The 20,132-nt window shown below is 46.3% G+C and overlaps 1 protein-coding gene and 1 non-coding gene across 2 annotated transcripts in view; both read left to right on the top strand.

Moving 5' to 3' along the window:
- LOC147702505 (guanine nucleotide-binding protein G(o) subunit alpha-like) overlaps positions 1-20,132 on the top strand; it is a 1,070,398-nt gene that overhangs the window by 409,667 nt on the left and 640,599 nt on the right. Inside the window, exon 4 of the mRNA XM_086931175.1 lies at positions 9,279-9,439. Coding sequence (XP_086787301.1) covers positions 9,279-9,439 — 161 coding nt within the window. The remainder of the gene's footprint in view (positions 1-9,278; positions 9,440-20,132) is intronic.
- On the top strand, positions 14,559-14,630 carry TRNAA-UGC (transfer RNA alanine (anticodon UGC)). The gene has a single exon. It is a non-coding gene; the product is annotated as a tRNA-Ala (tRNA).

Genomic DNA, 20,132 nt, shown 5'->3' with positions numbered 1-20,132 from the left:
AAAACAACCTTTCATGTCATCTGCAAGGCACCCCTGCTACACAGATAGAGCCCTTTTTCAGACAACTTTCCAACGGTAGCTACGTTATATTAAGTGACCACAGCTGTTGTGGCATGATGCCAGGAAAAGCCTATCTTGTGAGCGTTACTTCCAGGGTCATTTGTTGTATGCAAGTATTGTATCCAAACAGCAATCCAGACATGGAGGCAGCAATATGGCCTTCTGTGAATATCTCTTCTATTCGAATTGATACTTTAAGCAGAATGAAGTCTATTCTTTTAAGAACAACTGTGCCTTTAACCTCGTCCAAAGAGACGTATGACCTGCAAGTTGCAAGGACAGCGGCAGAGATACATACCCTATTATCGACAAATTGCCCCGTGCATTTTGTAGAAATGTTAAGCCAAATTTTAAGCATGTCAGATACCAGTGGCATCGCACATATATTCAAGACAATTTTTTCGGGACTGTTAGCACCCTTTGAAACAGTTCTGGGCATCTTCCCGAATTTTGTGCATTCCTTTTTTGGTGGCCTGCCTCTTATTTTGGGACTCGTAGCAGGAATTTTATTTTTGTTCCTTCTGCTCCGATATGGCAAGCCAAGTCACAGACAAAACTCAGGCTACGATGGAAGAAACGATCCTAGCAATATGATACCGAGACCGTATCACTAAGGTCATCGGTAACGACTCATGCAACGTGTTGTCCCCAGCGGCTACCTATTCTGATGACTGCATTCGTTGAGACTTCACCATTACGATTAGGTGGCGGTGAAGTATGAGATGAAAGCGGCACCACACAGGTATAACCTTCCGTGAACATTGCTGATCTAGACACCGATGATGGCAATGCGTCGCATATATGCATTATTTCAACTTTTTCGGAGTTGGCCCAACTTTCACCTACTGTGGTAGACGGGTTTTTTGCCGGCCTATCTGAGGTAATGTTCTCTCCTAACAACGAGAATACTAATTGAAATAGCGAGCACACCGCGTTCCCTGAACTTTGAATTCGGGCTTCAGTTTTGATAAACCGCACTGCTGAAAACGTTTGGAACTATTTTTCCCATGAAAGCGAAATTATTTTTTCCCAAAATCCAAAATATTTACCTTTTTTTGGCACATGATACTCTGCTTAAAGTAGAACTATTCTTAGAGAACAGAACTTCTATTTTTAGAGACTCTAGAGACAATATTTTAAAATCAGTCTCTAGCACATGTACAATCTTGTATGAATATGTGATGAAATGGTCTCAACCTTTTTTTCTGTATTAAGAGCCATTTCATGTAAATTTCGTGATTCATTCAGTCCACATTCTAAATTAACAAAATTGTATCTGAATGATACCACTGCTTTAAAACGTACAGTATGATACTCATGTTCGTGTATCTATACCATTTCAAATGCATTTGATGTATTTTGGGGTGGGCTGGAAAATACATGCATACTTATATGTTTATATATTGCTTAGTATTTAGTAATGATGGACATTATACGTGGAGTGGGTATTGTGAACGTATCTAGGGCCCTAATTAAATATCCCTGAATTATGCCCTTATTTGGTTATAACAAATCATATCATTATAAAGGCATAAGAATCATATCCATATTTAGTAATAGCCAATGCAGTCCAAATACGACAAGGCTACTTTTATGGACTCCTAGAAAGTACAACGCGTTCTTTAAACAAACCAAGCCTCCAGCAGCCCGGGAATTCCCCCTGCTTTTGTTTTGATTTGTCCTAGAACTCCTGTGAGTCCTGAAAGAACTGCCAGTTCTTATTGACGGTTCTTATTGACGTCTTATGTCCAAACTTACGTCAAACACGGTGGTTTGGAGCAGATCGGTTATCTACTTACCCGAAGCCCAGCTGATGCGAGTGCCCAAGGAAGTCGTCCCTCCCATTTGACGCACTGAGAAAGACGCTGTCTTTTCTCCCGCTGAGAAAATCCAGCTCCAGTGGTTCCAGTCACCCTTGCGGGTTACTGGGAGATCGAGTGCTGAGAAGGAGACACAAGACCTCCTTCATTCTAAAACCAAGGTACGGAGCTGATTAGATCCTTAGAGAATTCTTGATTCAGAATCTTGGCAAAACTAACTTAACTTAAACTGCAACTTCCTTACTCCTTCCCACGTACTAGGCTTAGGTTAGGTACACTGGGGTAAGCATATTTAGAAGCACCAGTTGAGTACGTTTAGTCAACTATTATCATTGTATATAATTGTATATATTTTATCCGTTTTAAGTATCATATGGCTCAGAAACCGTATCAATGCTTTTAGAGTATTATTTCATAATGCTCCTTTTACTGTATGCACTTTACTTTATGACACGTATTGCAATCGTGGCAATTCATTTCTCTTGCATGAGAAAGAAGACTGCTCAATAAATAACAACTTTTATTGAAAACGCCCGTCTCTCTATTTCTCTGCACTCTGGTGAAACTAAGCATGCACGATTGACTGAGTGAAATAGCTATCTATTGTTTTCACACGACTCTGGAGATATACTCCTTATTCTGGAGGGAGCAAAGTTGTCATGTTTATGCGGTTGTTAGAAGCTAATCCCTTCTTGTCTAATCAGGGAAGTTAACTCCTCCCTGTTCATTCGAGAAAGTTTCTAGTGACCTCTGAGCTAGCTGGCATACCTAATTAAGTCTAACATATTCAGTAGAGACCTAGTCGACCTCAGTCCTACGTCTAAACTGCCGTTCATGTTTTCCAATGCGCAGAGCCTATTGGGAATATAGGAACTACACTACACATTAAAGTCTCCTCCTCGGAGGCCACGATCTCCAGCCAGGTCAAGATCTCCTGCCAGGTCAAGATCTCCTCCCAGGTCTATAACACCTACCAGGCCAGGATTACCCTCCAGGCCAAGATCTCATTCTAGACATCGTTCTAGATCCAGGGGTCGGCACAGCCGTCATCACGACAGGCCCCATAAAAGAAGGCGCACAAGATCTCCGACATGGTTCTCTTCTACGAGATCAACGGTCCGGGACTATTCTCCGACCTTCTCCTCCACACCGCCTTCACGAGTCTCACCCATAGACGATATCGCTACCTTTACGGACGTTCTGGGTAGGGGCGCAAAGAAACTTAACTCCTCTCTGCATACCCCGGTGGCTCCCACATCCGTGATCTTTGATACCCTGCATCACCGGACAGCCCCCAGACCTCTGCTGCCTCTGGTTCTCGGATTCATAGAACCGGCAATGTCTACCTTTCTTACTCCTACGAAGGTGGGTTCTGTACCATCCAGAATCGCCAAGAAGTATAAGGCTCCTGCAGAGGACCCCTTGTTCCTCAGGATGGATCCTCCAGCTGATTCAGTCATCGTGGCGGCTGCCATGAAATCCCACTCTGCTTCTACCTCATTCGCGGTGCCCCCGGAAAAGGATAGTAAGCAGATGGATTCGTACAGGTGTAGAATATGCAACACTTCGGCCTGGTATATGAAGGTTGCCAGTGCCTCTGCCTTGCTCGGGAGGTACGACAGATCGCTCTGGGACTCCCTCACTCGTTTCACTGAGAAGCTTCCCAAGGAAGACCGGTAGGAATTTGCCGAGATCCTGCAGGAGGGAGTGCTCGTAGCCAACCAGGTCATGAGAGCCGCAGCGGATGCTTCCGACCTCGTGGCTCATGGCTACTCCCATGGAATCTACTCATGACGCTCGGCTTGGCTCCGTCTTACAGGCCTCAAGCCGGATGCTCAAAAGAAGATCCTGAACCTTCCTTTTAAAGGTACATCTCTGTTTGGGTCTCAAACTGACAACGAGATGACTAAGATGAAAGCTGAAATGGACACGGTTAAAGCTGTGGGTTTGGAAAAACGTAAAGAGTGTAAGAAGGGCTTCCGTCAGGGTGACAAACGATCATACCAGAAGAGGGTTCAAACCCCTCAGTGGTCATCCCAAACACATCAAAGATCTCAGTTCCAGCAGAGACTCCCTGGTAGAGGCAGAGGGAATAGCAACACACAGAAATCCACCTCCAAGCAGCCTCCCAATCCTTGAGTTGTTGCTTCCTCCTCAACTGTTCGCCACTCCGGTGGGAGGGAGTGTAGTTTGTCACCTGGAAGAGTGGAGATCCATAACAAAGGACAGATGGGTGCTGAGTATTGTGCAGCATGGTTACCTACTGAGGTTCAAGTTCTACTACGGCTCGCCTTCGTAATATTCCAATCTGAGATTTATAAAGCGACTACATGGCGTTCAGTACATACCTTTACCCGCCATTAATACCTAGATTCAGATGCACAGGCCGATGCCCAAGTGGGACAGGCCTCTTTGAGGAATTTATTTGCATAACTGCATTTTAAATGTGATGTTGATTCATGTTACTGTATACCTATTTGCTCGTCCGCGAGACTTTGGGTATTGGCTTGCTAATCTATTTATAGATTATGACTATTGATGAGTATCCCCTGGATGAGAAGGATTAGTTACTTGTAATCCTAGTTCTCATCCACGGGTATACTCATCAAAGTCATAAGCGACCTCCCCACCTCCCCAGACGAGCATTATTGTAAAGTTATGAGAGGTTACTATGGATCTACTCAAATGTTATGCACCTCCAAAAAGAACTGACCCAACTGCCACCTGTGGTGCATCATGGGAGCAGGGGGTCGCCTTCAGGTCTTAAAGGCACGGTACCCCATCTCTAATACCTTAAAGGCAAGATGTCAGTTTTTCTTTATTTCTTTATACTCTACTACAGCCTACTGGCAAATACCTGCAATTACAGGTTTTTCTATGGCAATAAAGTAGAGTTGCATGCAAATGGTTACTGCTCTCTTTCTTCCTTAGGGGTTGGGAGAGTACAGCTGTGTTTATGCAAATCCATGTAATTTTCAGCATCTGTGCCAGTTTGGAAATATTTTAGTCTGCATGTATATGTTTTCACATATGCATATATATATGTATATATATGTATTTTATATATGCTCCGGGATCCAGCTCATGGGCGGGGATTATTCATAGATTATGACTTTGATGAGTATACCCCTGGATGAGAATTAGGATTACAGGTAAGTAACTAATCCTTAACTGACAGGTTCCATACCTAGAGGTGGCTTACCCCTCCAGCATCTCAGTTCTGAGATCTGAAGTTGTCAGGTCACTCTTCATTTTGATTAGCTCACTCCATATTTCCTCCCTAATAGAGGCAAATCCCTCTGTCAGCAGTCTCTCCAAGCTTGTCTGGAATTCAGCTTGGCTGCTTTTCGGATCCTATCTGGTGAGGGCTACCACCATTGTTGGGCTTTTTTGTTGTTTTTTAGAAAGGGTTGATAGGGTGAAAGTATTTGGCGATAGGACATTTTCTTTCAAATGGCCCCTGGTAGGCATACGCCCCCTGTGGGTTGGATGGCTTTCACTCTGGCCCTGGGATGAACGCCTTACCCGCACTCACCTGGGTGCCAGCCGGCTGTATTTTTTGGTCATATTGTCCACCGTTGTTGCCTCAAGAGATCACCATGTCTCTTGATGGATGTTGAAAGATTGTAAGGGCTGAATTTGTTTTTTCTCCTGCTGGCTTCGCGTCATCCCTGTAGCTGGTCGCCTCCCTGTGGGCCAGGCTTCATCTTGTCACATAAGTAGAGGCAACTCCCAGCTTAGATCATTACTCTTGCAGTTCTTCCTGTAATGCCTTGTTGCTTCCTATGTTTATTTTTCTAGCAGGATGCTTACGGGGCTATTTAGACATTTCCTTTTCTCGGAGTGTGGGAGTTCACCATTCACTTCAGCTTCTTAACCAATTGCCTGAGTCACTCTGGGAGAGAACTGCTCTTCAGTTACAAGGCCGCCACACAGTCCTCCAGGGCCGCAGACTTTCGTGGATGGAGCTAGCGCTTTTGCTGCTCATATTTTTTCTCTCTCCCTGAAAGGGTCAGTGTGAACCTGCTGGTCTTTTCCCCTTTGGATGTGGGCACGAGGGGGAGGCACCAAAGGACTCCTCCTCAACCTAGATCATGGCCACGGCCACAGGTTGCTCCACTCAGGCCTGATCGCCTCCGTTGGGGATGAGGAAAAATCTTGAGTTTTGGGGCGGTTAGTTGCTTAGTTTGTCTTTGATGGCACTGACTGAGTAGCTCCATGTTGTTTCATTTTGTCTGCCCTATTTATGTAGATGGATTGACTGGCACGCTTCCGTTTCGGATGGTGTGTGTCTCAGATGGACGCGCTAGGGATGTTTTAATGTCACCATCATCTTGGCCTGAAGTCCTGAATGCTATAGTTTAAGGTCAGTCTCCAGGTTGTCTAAGGTTGTTTCTTCTTTGAATCTGGTCAGGCAATAAAGGTTGACTTCACTACTATAACCCTCTTTGGTACAGGAGGAATTTCTCCACACCCTTTTGAGCACTAACTTTCTATTAATAAAAATAATGCCCTATATTTGATTGTTAGACCTGTTATCATTGGTGTGAGTCTCCCTTTTATGTTTTTTTACTGATTGCCACCTCTGTTTTTTGTTTTTGCTGGTTAGATGCTTTTGGCACTCTGCCAGTGCTATTCAGTACCACAGCGCAAGTGAACCCTATGTTAAATCGATGTATTGATTAGTGACACCATGATTGGGTTATTTGATTTACTTGTCAGGCCCTAGTACAGTGCACCATGTCTGCCCAGGGCTTGTAAATCAAATGCTGCCGGTGGGCTTGCAGCACTGGTTGTGCCACCCACAGAAGCAGCTTGTAAACTGTGTCTCAGGCCTACCATTGCTGAGCCTGTGTGCAGTCTAGTACTGCCACGTCGACTTGCTAAGTGCACCCACTTGCCAGTCCCTAAACCTTCCCTTTTCTTCTTATCAGACACCCCTAAGGTAGGCCCAAGGGCATGGTGCATTGTAAGTATAAGGTAGGACATGCCCTGATGTGGGAGGCATGTCTTAATAGTGACTTTCAGCCATTTTAGTTTTTCACTATTGCAAGGCTAACTGTTCCCCATAGGCCAGAATGGGCAGTTTGATTATAACATCTTATAATCCTTACTGACTTCGGGAACTAGGTAGAAATTCAAGTTTAGTATGCCTGAACTCAGAATGATAAAATACATCTTTTAGTGGAGTTGGTTTTAACATTCTGTGTTAAAAAATACCACGTAAATATTTTCTTGCCTAACCATCCAAGCCTGCCTCTGCTAGCTTGTGTATTGTGTGTCTGGTTTTGTGAGTGACAGGGGCTGCGGGATTCCAGGAGACCGGGTGAGTCAGCACAAGGCTGAATAGAGCTATCTGCATGTAGAGTGGTGGGAAGAGTTGCACCTGGGACCTGCATAGGGCTGTGCTTGCCTTTCATAATGCTGGCTCCACCTCCTATGGTGCGTCTGATGTCCCTGGCCCACACTGTCAAAGGAAAGAAGGAGTCTTGATGACAAAGTGCTCCAGGATTGCACAGAACTGGTTTGGACTGGGCACAGGACCCTATGCCTTCAGAGGACAAAGAATTTGCTAATATAAATATTAGGGCCCTGACCCTAAGACTTTAGATCACTTCTGGGAACACAAGACGAACCTTTGCCAAGGAGAAGAACCAAGGAAGCTGCAGGAGTTTGGACTGCCCCTCTGCCAGTGTGCTGTTTGCAAGGAAAGGAGAAGGAACTTTTTAAGAACTATCATCATCTTTCACAATATTACTCCAAGGGCTTGATTTGAGCTTGCCTCCTGACCAAAGTCTCAGGGATACCCGGCTTCACCCCCTTCTGTTTGCCTGCATCTGGAACTTGCTGTTCTAGCTGCTACAGAAGGAATTCTGCAACATCGATGCCGGCGAGCGACGCCGTCATCTGCATCAGTCGTGAGTGCTGCTCCGACTCGCCATGTAGACCCGACGCCGGCCGCCATGCCACATCGACGCCAGCGAACGACATGGTAAGCCTGCCATAGCCGTGAGCACTACTCCGACTTGCGACTCCGGCCCAACGCCTGCTGCTGTGCCGCATCAACTCCGAAGCCGACTTCATTGTGGAGCTGATCGTCGCCATGGGTGGTCAAAAATCCATCAACATTGGACGGAACTGTGGTTTTGGCGCCATTGTGATGTCAACTCCTCTCCGGTCAGGAACTGACGCGTCCCCTGCCTGCACAAGCATCCAGGTCCCGACGCATCATCTCCCCCGAAGCATTGAACGGACGCCGCAACGCGCCAACGGCACCGCACCTCCCCGACGCCGTGAGCTGTCTTTGTTTTCGCTTTTCCAAGGTAATGCTCTTTGTGGGTCTGTTTCAACTCCGAGCCCGACCCGCGCACCTTGCGGTCGGCGCCGTACTTTGAGATTTCTTTGACCTTGGCGTCGTGATGACTCCCGTTGGGGTTATCTGTTGGTAAAGACTATTTTTAAGTGAATAACCTACTTTTGAACTATTTCTACCATCTTGAAAAATTATTATTGATTCCAGTATTGTGGATTTTTTTTTGTTTATGGTCTTGTGTTAAGTCTATAAAAAGAATACTTATTTTTATAAAACCTGTGTTGTCCATCTGTAGTGTTTCACTGTATTACTGTATGTGTTCACAAATGCTTAACACGCTGCCTCTGAAATAAGCCTGTCTGCTCGTGCCAAGCTACTAAGGGGGTGAGCAAGGGTTTTCCAGTAATGCAATCTCCTTTCCCTGACTTAGAAGCAAGGGTCCCTATTTGGTAAAAGGTGTATACCATTGCCAACTAGAGACCCCCCGTTCCAACATTGATCTATTGCTAATATTCAACTCTGTTTACATAGTCTTCCAACTTGTTTAACCCCTTGCCTGCTTATGACTGAACCACGCTGTCATGAGCCATGGCGGCGTGTCCTCATGACGGCGTGGTTCCATCATGCGGCTGCCGCTCCGTGCCAGCGAATTAATGAGCGGGCGGGCCGTGACAGAACCACGCCGTCATGAGCACACGCCGCCCGTGACTCATGACGGCGTGGTTCCGTCACGAGCATGGCAGCGCCATTCTCACTTCCCCCTTATTTACAGAGCATTGACTGAGTCACAAACTGCACTAAGCCCCTTGATGATTGACCTCGTCCAGAGGATGGAAAGGGAAGATGAGGGATCTTGATATAGGAGATGGAGACCTTAATTCCATATTTCAGGAGTGATTTTAACTATTTTGTTGGTTAAATACACAAAAAGGATTCAGACAGTTTTTTGTCTAATTTGTTTTCCTATGGACCTAAGAGCATGCCCTTGGTTTTATCCTTGTTATGTTATCTGAAAATGAGGCGAGGGAGAGGTGAGGAGTTAAGGCCTGTGAACTTACTGCTGATCGTTTTGGGTTCTCTTGCAGGTTCCTGCGTGTTTAATCCTGTCTTGCAGACGGTGCTGTGATGAATATCACCAAGTCCTTCCCTTTGTGGCTTGTGCACTGAATAGACTTTGGGCCGATGCTGGAGTGAGGTCCACAGCTGCCAGGGGCTGCGAGTTCGAGCTGAATGATTCTGCACACTAGTGAGTACTTACACCTCTTTCTGATATGTGCCACTGGGTCGACATTGTAGCACAACTAGGCTGGCTGTATGTATGCATGAGAGGAGGATTGAGGAAGATGTAGTTGTATGTGATCTGTATGGTCTAAAATATATCTGTCTTCCTGGGGTCAGAATGTGTCCGTTTTCTCTGCCCTCAGGAGCTTGCTTCTGTCTGTGTCAGGAATTCTCCAGCACCATCTTGGTGAGAGTGATGTACCTGAGATTCCTCTCTGGCTTGCCTAGCATCTCTAGGTGGGGTCCTATGCCTTTAATCAGAATGGAGGCAATCAAGGGGCGGGGGTGGTACTATCCAGTACTCCCTTGCAATTGGCAGGATACTGGCAGGGATGTTTCCAACCCATGGGATGTTGCTATATCTTGTTTGGTTCCAACATCCATTCTAGGGGTTGTACGCTGCCTGGGATCTTCAGCGCCTGCTGAAATGGAGATACACTATATTTTACGCTTGTACATTAGCGGGTGTTTCCTCCTTGAAGAGGTTTAACTTGGCTGAGGTTTAATTCCCTCTTGTCTTTATTCTAATGGATAAACTATCCTTATTCATAATGAATCCTCAGTTGACCATAGTTTTATCTTGGTTTTCATTATACATTTGACCCCACAATTTCAGTGAAATCAGAACCTATTGTTTGAGGGGGCCTGCCCAGGCTGTGTCAGGGGTGTAATTTTAGTAGGAAGGGTGATGTACCCTGAATGGGGTATCAGCACCCCCCTGAAGGAGGTCTATGAGTCATTGCGTCCTTTGGAATGGGCTATATCTCTTCTGAGGTCTCCAGCATGTTGTACTCTGTTTTTTTCAGTGACCTCTTGAATTTGAATTTATATCCCAAACTGGGATCTCCAGAATCGTATGGTATAGAAACGGAGCCCCAAGCGGCTCATAAATGTGTACACTTGTTCTTTTTTGGGTAATGAACCAATTATGGCTAAGGACTTCAAAAGCTGAACTCTACCCGAGCCTAACTGGACCCGGACGAACTGGTTGGGTTTGCACAGAGGCTCTTGTTACAACCAGTTTAGGAGCAGTATCCTGGCGCTCACATCCTTGCGACTCAATTGATAAGACTGCATCCTGTGACATCAGCTTCTTTATTAACGGATGAGGGCTGTGTACTCTACATGAGCACCTTCTGGTAGAAGGACTAAACCCAGTAGGATATTGGCCCCGGCTTGGATGGGGGGGCATTCTCTGAAAAGGGCATTCAGGAAGACTGGCTAAACATGAAGACAGCTGTTTTTAGGTCTGCATTGACTATGCAGAAGTCCTCTTGACCTATTTTTACATATTCTTTGATATATACATAGTGGAATTGGCTCCACCCAGAAGACTCACACCTAGTGCTATTGACTGTTTGATGGATCATTCCACACCCAATGCAGTACTTGTATTTCAAAGCTTGGGGGTTTATTTTTGATCTCCAAAGAACACTGAACACACCTTTTTATTTCATATATACATTATATGTAGGAAACACTTGTTTTGTAGGCTGTTTTTTAACGGCAGCAAGATTTTTAGGTCTGGCTTGGAAGCACAGATGTCAACAGACCATATATAATCAATAAAAAAATATATTTTGTAAGTACTAAGAAAGGGGCTTAGGCTCCATCCACATGTTGGCCGCCTTTAGTACCACATTTGATTGGGCAGAAGTTGTGTGCTTCCACTTAAAGAGTATTTATACTGCACCTTTTGGCTAGTAATCAAGCTTACGATATACACAACAGGTCTGTGTTGGTTATGGTGGCAAGCTAAATGTCAACATTATAATTTTTATGTGTTTTTATGAAACATACGATAAAGCCAGTAGGACTGATTGGGTCTCGGCTAAGCGCGCGGAAGCGCGTTCTCGCCAGAGACCTTTTGTCGGCGTGTCTGCTTTCCAGGAGACAATCCTGGCCGCGCGCATTTCCTCTTCAAGGAGGTGATCTGAGTGGGCCACGCGAACGCGCGCTGTGTCCAGCCGCTGTCTCCTGGGAAGCTCGAAACACCACACACGCATGCGCATACACACAGACATACACACTAGCGCCCATGCACGCACGCACGCACATACAGACACACACCCCCCCGCACACATACACACACACACGCGTGCGCACACACACGAGTGCACCGACCCCACCCTGCCGTCGCACACATGCATACACACAAGCACACACACACGAGTGCACCGAGACCCCCCCCCCCCCCCCCCCCCCCCCTCCCAGCCCTTTTCAACTTACCGGACCAATTTTGGGGGACTCCCCTCTACGCACGCGGCAGGCACCGGGCATGTGCAAAACTTGCGCAACCTCCTTCTGGTGGCCCCGGGGCTCTCCACCGCTCACAGGAGCCCCGGGCCGCGAAATGCTTTCACTCAGCCTGCCTCCTCTTCCGGTCCGGACGCGGCCCCGTCCCAGTCACAGGCGACTTTGCCTGACTTCCGGTGAGGCTGCGCATCGTTCGCGGCGCTTCAACGCTCCTCCCTCCCCCCCACCACCACAGACCGTGTCTCGTTATCGGCGCTTTTTTTTAAGTGCAATAGATTTGCACATGCCACTTTTGGCTAACTTTGGCTAAATGGTATTTTGGGAGGAGAGTCCTTTCCAGTTCACGAAACAATTAGCTTATTCTAGAGCAACTAGAATGATGTCGCAGGGACATAATTATTTTAAAAACGCAGCCTGGGTACCGGTTATTTTTAATGCTGTTTAGATGGAAACTTTTATTTTGAGCGTTCTAGTTTTATTTGGCATATTTACAAACATCGGTTTATTTTCTTCATAATATTTGTCCCAGCGCGTGTGTGGGGAACTGAAACCATGCGCCACCCATAAGCTTGAATGACCTGTACAGGAAAGGTGCCTGTGCTTTCCGCTTGTTTGTTGACCACAGTAGCCACGACTCGTGGCTGTACTATTTGCTCTCAGCCCCTCCTCCCATAAGTGCGCTGCGAAATGGTTGTGCAGGTGGGGTTTGCAGACAGATAAAAAAACTTGGTGTGCTGCCCAGCCCTGCACACGCGGAGGGTGTGTGTAAACAATTATTGCTTCATTGCTGGGACAAGCCCCCTCCCGTCTAACGCAATGACCGTGTGATCTTATTCTATGAATTATTATTAATATTTTTTTTTAATAGAGGGATGGGTGGCTGGTGTCAGTCTCTGCAGGGCTCGGAAGCTGGGTGTTTTTCCCTCGGGGAGCTCCGGTGGCAGGCTGCACCGGGTCCCGCACACCAAGGCTCGCTCAAGGGTGAGTTTCAGAGGCCCCAGTAAATCGTATGTTCTGGTAAACACTAATTCGGCATCTGGGAAGACGGATTTACCTGCTCTGCGTTGTGCTTCTGCGGGTTGGAAGCATGTGCCTGTGTGAATGTCAAAGGGCCAGTGACTAAGGCTGACCAGGCGTCTCGCTCCCCCCCCCCCCCCCCCCCCCCCCCCCCCACTATTAGAAAGGGGGAGGAGGGAGGCGCTGTCGGGATGACCTCACCACGTTCAGCCTTGCTCCTGGACCTCAAACGCCAGAGAGGAGTTTTATTGCAGCGTGCAGTTGTTTCACCTTTCATCTACCATGTGAACACGGTAATGCATAGCTGCACGTCAATGCTATGTGGTGCAGGCAGGATTTCTTTTGAGTGGAGCATCTATCCGATGCTGCTAATATCTTATTTACTGTTACTACATTTACTTCCCCCAGAAGGAAGAATGGCTGAGCCAGCTGTGCTGGGGTTCGATCTCAACATCTGGTGTGAGAGGACCACGGATGTCTGTAGCGGGTGTTTACCTCAATCAAAGTAACACAAAATGTCCCTTGACTTGACGCATGTAGGGAGAGAGTTAACTTTTATTTGCACTGTTGAACACCGTTAGCACAAAGTGTGATGAAAAGCGAAGTTACAAGACACACAAGAGTCGAATCACAAAACGTTGTGGTGGTAACAAACAATGTGGCCCTAAACACCTTTCACCCCTGTACCATGACATGTGGGGTTACTGGGCTCGGATTGTGGGGTAAGCGAGTCCTTAAGTACACGATGATACAGTGCCAGACGTGCTTGCAGTGAGACTGTTGTACACGTGGTTTGTGCTTCATTTTACACCTGTGTTTGCGCTGAGTGATTGTGCTCCATGTGTGAGCTGCGCATGTGATTTCTGTCTCTAGAGATTAAGAAGCTCTCCACCCGGCACGGGTAAGATGCCTTACAGACCACTGTTAAAGGATTCAAACACTGTCGGCTTTAGGTTGGTGCGACTGGTGTCACTGCACCGGGCGCCAAGCCCAAGGGGGCGCCCTGTGCATGACATGTTGAGGCCCGATAAGAGCAGCCTATAGAGGTCTATGTGCCCGCTGCATTTTTCATGGAATACTAACAACAGCATGATAACTCTGGTGGTTAATGCACTTGATGGAGAGTCTGTGATGTATCTACTCACAGTTTTGTCTCATGATAAAGTAGTACAGAGGGTCAATGTTCCCACTGCAAAGCACAACTCATAACATGCAGAGCTCAGACTTGTATTCTCTTTTTGTTACTCAGAATTCATAATTTATAATCCTTTGAATGTAGCCCAAAGAGCAATGATATGGCATCAAAGCACTACATGCAAATTCCAAGCAGAGGTTTAGAATCCTATTGTTTCTTCCTCAATCTGTAAATATTCTAACATTGCTAAAAGGGGTCATTTGGTTAGTACTACAATTATAGAAGTATGACACCCCTAATCAGTTATTGAAGTTCAAATCCTGACCTTATGGGGCAGATGGTTGCACTTGGTTTGCATCATAAAAGTGACATAAACCTGCTGCAGGTAACAGGTAAATAAACTTGGCTTGTTTCAGTCTTGGCACCGTATATTACAGTGGAGGTGAGAAATGGGAGTTGGGGATTGTACAGATATACCGTGTAGACAGCACTTCTGCTACCACCCTGTGAGGAGAATGATGAGGGAAAGGGCTAAAAAACGGACACACTCGGCTCTGTCTAAGTAGATTAAAAACACCTAAGAGGAAGGAAAATTGCCAGACAAAGCTCATTCTGTCACCACAGGGGTTTCTGCAACAAGAAATAAGGGAAGACGTGGGCAATAGCTTTTCAGCTAGGGGATGTAGCTCAGTGGTAGAGCGCATGCTTTGCATGTATGAGGCCCCGGGTTCAATCCCCGGCATCTCCAGTGCATTACTTTTTTTTGTTACAAAGTTGTTTCATAGATTTCATTGCAGTTTTCTTCTCCACATGCATGAGAGAAGCAAGCACCCCTCGCTCAGCCATAGTGTTACACTCTGATGTCACATTGCCAGACAGGAGTGCTGCGCATGCGCCTTATACTCCTGCCAACAGACTGAAGCAACCATTGGCTCAGCAGCAGGGCCACGGGCGGCAGTGGAAGCTGGCAGAAATGGAAATACAGAACTCCTCTCCGGTTTACGGTTCAATGTTTGTTTTCAGGTATACAAAGGCTTTATTGGTAAGATTATCAGAGGACGCATGTGGTATTGAGACCCAGGAAGACGAGGAGAACCTAACTGGAGAAGAGGAATTGGAGGAAGTCCTCTACATCGATGCCCAGATCTTGGACGTAGGGTGTGCAGAATCGGACAAACCACGGCTCGACATTCATATTGGAGGAGTGCGACTCAGGAGCCCCTATCACCATTGTACAAAGACAGGTGTGGAAGGAGAAGTTTGAACCGATCATAAAGGAAGAGCTATGTCCAATGGACCTACGACCGGTCACGTACACGGGTCAGAAAATACCGATGTTAGGGTATTGTCCGTTACTATTTGAGTTCAGAGGACGCAAGGCAGAGTGCAAGCTATACGTCGCGGAGAAAGGACCGTCGGTGCTCAGCTGGAAAGATCAAGGAGCACTGGGAAAACTGCTGAACCCTGGAGGCGTAGAAAAGGTCATGCTGATGAACGTGGAGGACAGGGAAGAGATAGAGGCCTGGCGCAGAGGATACCCCAAAGTGTTTGATGGGCGGATAGGAGAACTAACCAAGTACACACACCTAATCAAGCTAAAGGAGGGACCCAAACCGGTCATCCACAAAGTGAGGAACATCCCCTTCCGCAGCAGGGAGGTGGTGCAGGCAGAACTCGCCAGACTGGAGAAATGCGAAGTGATACAGGCCATGGAGAGTGCTGAATGGCTTTCACCGTTGGTGGTATCCCAAAAGCCAAACGGGACGGTTAGGCTGTGCGTGGACCTTAGGGAACTCAACAAAAACATCCTGATCGACAAGTTTCCCCTTCCTCGTATAAGTGAAATGTTTGGCAAAAACCAAGGGCGTAAAGTGGTTCTTGACGGTGGACTTATCGTCTGCCTACCACCAAATAAAACTTCATCCGTCGTGTAGCCACCTCACATCATTTATCACACCCTTCGGGTGCTACAAATTCGTCAGGATGCCATTCGGGCTGGCATCAGGGGCTGCAGTGTTCCAAAAGTTGATGCACAGCCTCCTTTGCAAGGTGGAGGGGGTTCAGTTTTTCCAGGACGACATCCTGGTAATGGGCAAGTCCAAACAAGAACATAATGAAAAGCTACACACCGTACTGCGAACACTACAAGAAAATGGATTGACCGCAGAGTGGTCCAAGAGCAAACTCGGGGTACCATCGGTTACATACCTCGGCCATGAAGTCAGTGGACAAGGCATTGAATTCAAGAAATCCAACATGCAAGCGATATTAGACGCGCCAGCCCCGGGAAAGAAGGAGGACGTCAGGTCGTTCCTGGGAATGGCCGAGTACTATAGTAAATTCATGCCCCACTTTGCCACGAAGACACACTGTTTACGCCAATTGCTCAAAGAAAGGAATGGTTTCAGGTGGACCAATGAGGAGCAGGAGGAGTTTATCAAATTGAAAAGGGAAATGAGTGAAACAATTCCACTAACAGGATTTGACCCAAGTGCCGAATCAATCCTCACCACGGATGCGAGTGAACGAGGCCTGGGGGCAGTGCTCACGCAGAGGTCAGCCCTAGGAGAAATGTCAACGATCAGCTTCGCCTCGAGACCCCTGGCACCCAACGAGGAAAAATTCAGCGTTATTGAAAAGGAGATGCTGGCGGTGGTGTGGGCCATGGAAAAGTTTAGGCAGTAACTGTGGGGTGCAAGGTTTCTAGTCAAAACTGACCATAAACCCCTGGTAAAGGTTTTAACATCCAACTGACATGCTCACGCCACGCCCAGAATAGCCAAAATGACACTACGCTTACTGGATTTCGTGTATGATGTGGAACACATACCGGGTCCCCAGAACAAGGTAGCTGACTTCCTGAGCCGGGCAGCAGCCAAGGAAGACGCGGACAAGCATGAATTCTCCCAGTGGGACAACTATGTGGTGGCAACAGTAGAAGACATGGAGAAGGTGATTGGAGCTCAGGAATGGGAAGAGGCGTACAAATCGGACGAGGACCTGCAGGCGATAAAAGGGTACGTGGTCCACAGGTGGCCCGAGAAAAGACACTTGAAGGAGACATTAAGAAGGTATTGGGAAGTGAGGGACGAGTTGTCCCCTGTTTCTGCTGAGAGGTGACACAGTGGTCCCCCCTCAAGGGATCATTGAACACTTGATGACTTTGTTACAAGAGGGACACCAAGGAATCACCAAGACCAAAGCGTTGGCTCGTCAAGCCTACTGGTGGCCAGCAATCGACACACAAGTAGAACGATTTGTGCGACAATGCGAATCGTGTGCCAAGGCGGATAAGTCCCAAACCCTGATGAGGCCTCCATTGGGAATGTTTCCGGTACCGGAAGGACCATGGGAGATGGTATCAGTGGACATTATGGGACCAGTGCTGAACGCCAAGGGCATCCAAAAGTATGCCATAGTATTAATTGACAAATACTCCAAGTGGCCAGAAGTGGTTATAAGGGAAGCAGTGGACACATATACCGTGATAGCCTTCTTGAGGGATGTGTTCATCAAAGAAGGAATTCCCAAAACAATCATAATTGACAATGGGCTGCAGTTCATGTCAGGAAAATGGGATGCCTTTGTAGCCAGAAACGGGATAGAAGTCAAGCACCCACCCGTTTATCACCCTGCCGGCAACGGGCAAGTAGAACGATTCAACAGGGTAATCATGGGCACCATACAGGCAGCCATAAATGACGGATTGGACTGGGAGAAGGAAGTGCCCAAAATGTTGTGGGCGTACTGCATCACGCCAGGGAGCACGGGGTACAGCCCCTTCAAAGTACTGAGAGGGAGAGAACCATTTACCAAAGACAATACGGTGTGGAGGAAGATGGTCGTGCAAAGTAAGTGGTCTCCAGCGGTGGTCAGGAGAAATCTAGAAAGAGCACAGGAAGCCTGCACCGAACATTTCAACAGGAGACGGGGTGTACAAGGTGTGGAGTTAGAGAAAGGAGATTGGGTCAGGGTGAAAGTGGCGACCCTAAAAAGGAAAGGAGAAAGTAAATTCACGCCACTCCTCCAAGTGTTATAACCATATACCAGATTGGCACTACTCAGTGATGGAAAGGTTTGGTTGCAAGACAGAATGGCCAAGTGCAGCAAGATATTGGAGTGGCGAGCGGAGAATGACGAGGGTACTGAGGAGGTTGTAGGAGGCAATGAAGAATGTGACGGAAAGAGCACAGAGCAGGTAGAAGAAAGTACGCAGCAAGTGGAAGAGAGAGTTATGAGGCAGGACGAGGAAGTCAGAGGAACTAGTGGAACAAAAGACAGGAGCAAGTTTAGATTGATGAAGGAAAAGGCGGGAAGCACTGTGGAAGAAACAGACACATGTGAACCGGAACAGGAGGAACAAAGTGAGGGGAGAAGAGAAGGAGTTGTAAAGACGAGAGCTGGAAGAACCGTAAGAACTCCGGAGAGATTCAAAGACTTTGAAATGGACAACAAGTAAGACTGTTCCTAAATTGCTTTGAAATTTTATATTGTGAATAAAGGGGGGAGATATGTGGGATCAGTCTAGTGTTCAATATGACTGGAAGCGGAAGGGGTGTAGCGGAAGTTGTGGGCGGCCATTTGATATGGGCGCCAACCGCACAGAGCTAAGACGTGGTCCCGGCGCTCCGGTGAATAAACTACAGTTAACCTACTTAAGTCTCCTGTCGTTCATGAAATACACATCATTACAACGCAGACCTCTCTCAAGGGCTATAAATGAGTACCCCTACTGATTTCTGGGAGTTGTAGTGTGTTGCAACTCAGCTGATCCAATACAATTAACACACCTGAAATCGATCATTTGAAACAACACAGGGCATTTTGTTTAGTTCCATCGGTGGAGTCACCTGGCAAATTTATTCACGTACAGTTAGCCCTCAATGCTGTGATAAGTCAATTGCTAAAATCACAGAGCTTTCACATGGTGAGAAAACGGGGCATTTTGCACAAGGACCAGCCCCTGTACTTTAAGTAAGACCAACACCTGGTGTCCCTTAGGGTCTGACTGTGTTTCAGAAGACAGGAAATAGCGGACTATGGTAACCTCCACTAACTCAATTCTCTTTGCCAACATTACAGAGCAAAAACATAAAATATAACTAACACCTGATGAAGTTTAACATTATATTAATTAATAAGACCGCAATGAACCCCAGAATACATGAATACCATTTTTATAATTAAAATGTACTCACCCAATTTCCCAACAAATTAAAATATCTATCGGGTTTTCAGCATTATCAAGTGTTTACACAACAAACGCTGTGTAGATGGACAGGCTCTCAGTCCACTTCTGATCTGTATGTACCTCTGTATGTAACTCTTCACTTTTTAGGTCTCGCCCTGGCGAACCTTCTTCACACAGTGAGGTTGCTACGCTGTTGCATGTTGGCTTTAATCCTTCACTGGCGCCGGGTGAAGGTCCGGCACTGAGGCCACTGCACATTTCTTACTACCTTTCAGGCACAAACACGCATTTATAAAAAATGCGCACTCTCTTCCAGTCTGGTGACCTCACTATGAGACAGCATACATTCTCTCTCTCGCCAATAACGAGCTAAAATTGATCTTGTTCACTATAACAATCCTATCCAGGCCCTTACATGACCATCATATCATTAAACTTTAACCAAACAAATATACAATGTTTACATATTTATTTACAAACAACAAAATAGGCACTTGCAAATCATCTTCATGCGCCAATACAGAGTTTGTAAAAAAATTAATGCAACACATTGTCATATACAAGGCCAATAACTCAAACTTGAATGCTGCAAGACCTATTGCATTGCAAATGCTTGTTTTTGTATTGTGAACAGTATGATTTAATTCAATGGACAGTTAAAGGTGGATTGTTATTACATTGTATTAAATCCTCCAGAGAGCTACTGAATTACGTGGAATCTGAAAGGAAATTGTAGTAGGCAAGGGGTTTGGTGTTGATTGCCCCTTCTGATGGTGAACGTGGATATAAGATTTGCACAGTGAAAATCCTTAATAGGCCCGCTTATGACAGATAGTATTTTGTTTTGCCAACTCATTTTTGGGTAAATTTATAAGTTTATGACTGTGAGCTGATAGTTGCCTTGTGGGAAACATATGCTCAGTACAGTAGACTTGAGCTGATAAAGGCTATAGATCAGATTGGTTTACTGGAAATAGTTATCTCCTATGCCATATATCTGACCTGTTTATTATGTACATTTATGACAAAAGTAATAGGCCTGGTTTGTTTATTGTGAAT

Source organism: Lissotriton vulgaris, chromosome 7 (genome assembly GCF_964263255.1).
Source record: "Lissotriton vulgaris chromosome 7, aLisVul1.2, whole genome shotgun sequence".
NCBI lineage: Eukaryota > Metazoa > Chordata > Amphibia > Caudata > Salamandridae > Lissotriton > Lissotriton vulgaris.
Note: the sequence above shows the minus strand (reverse complement) of the source record. Positions and strands in the feature narration are given on the sequence as shown.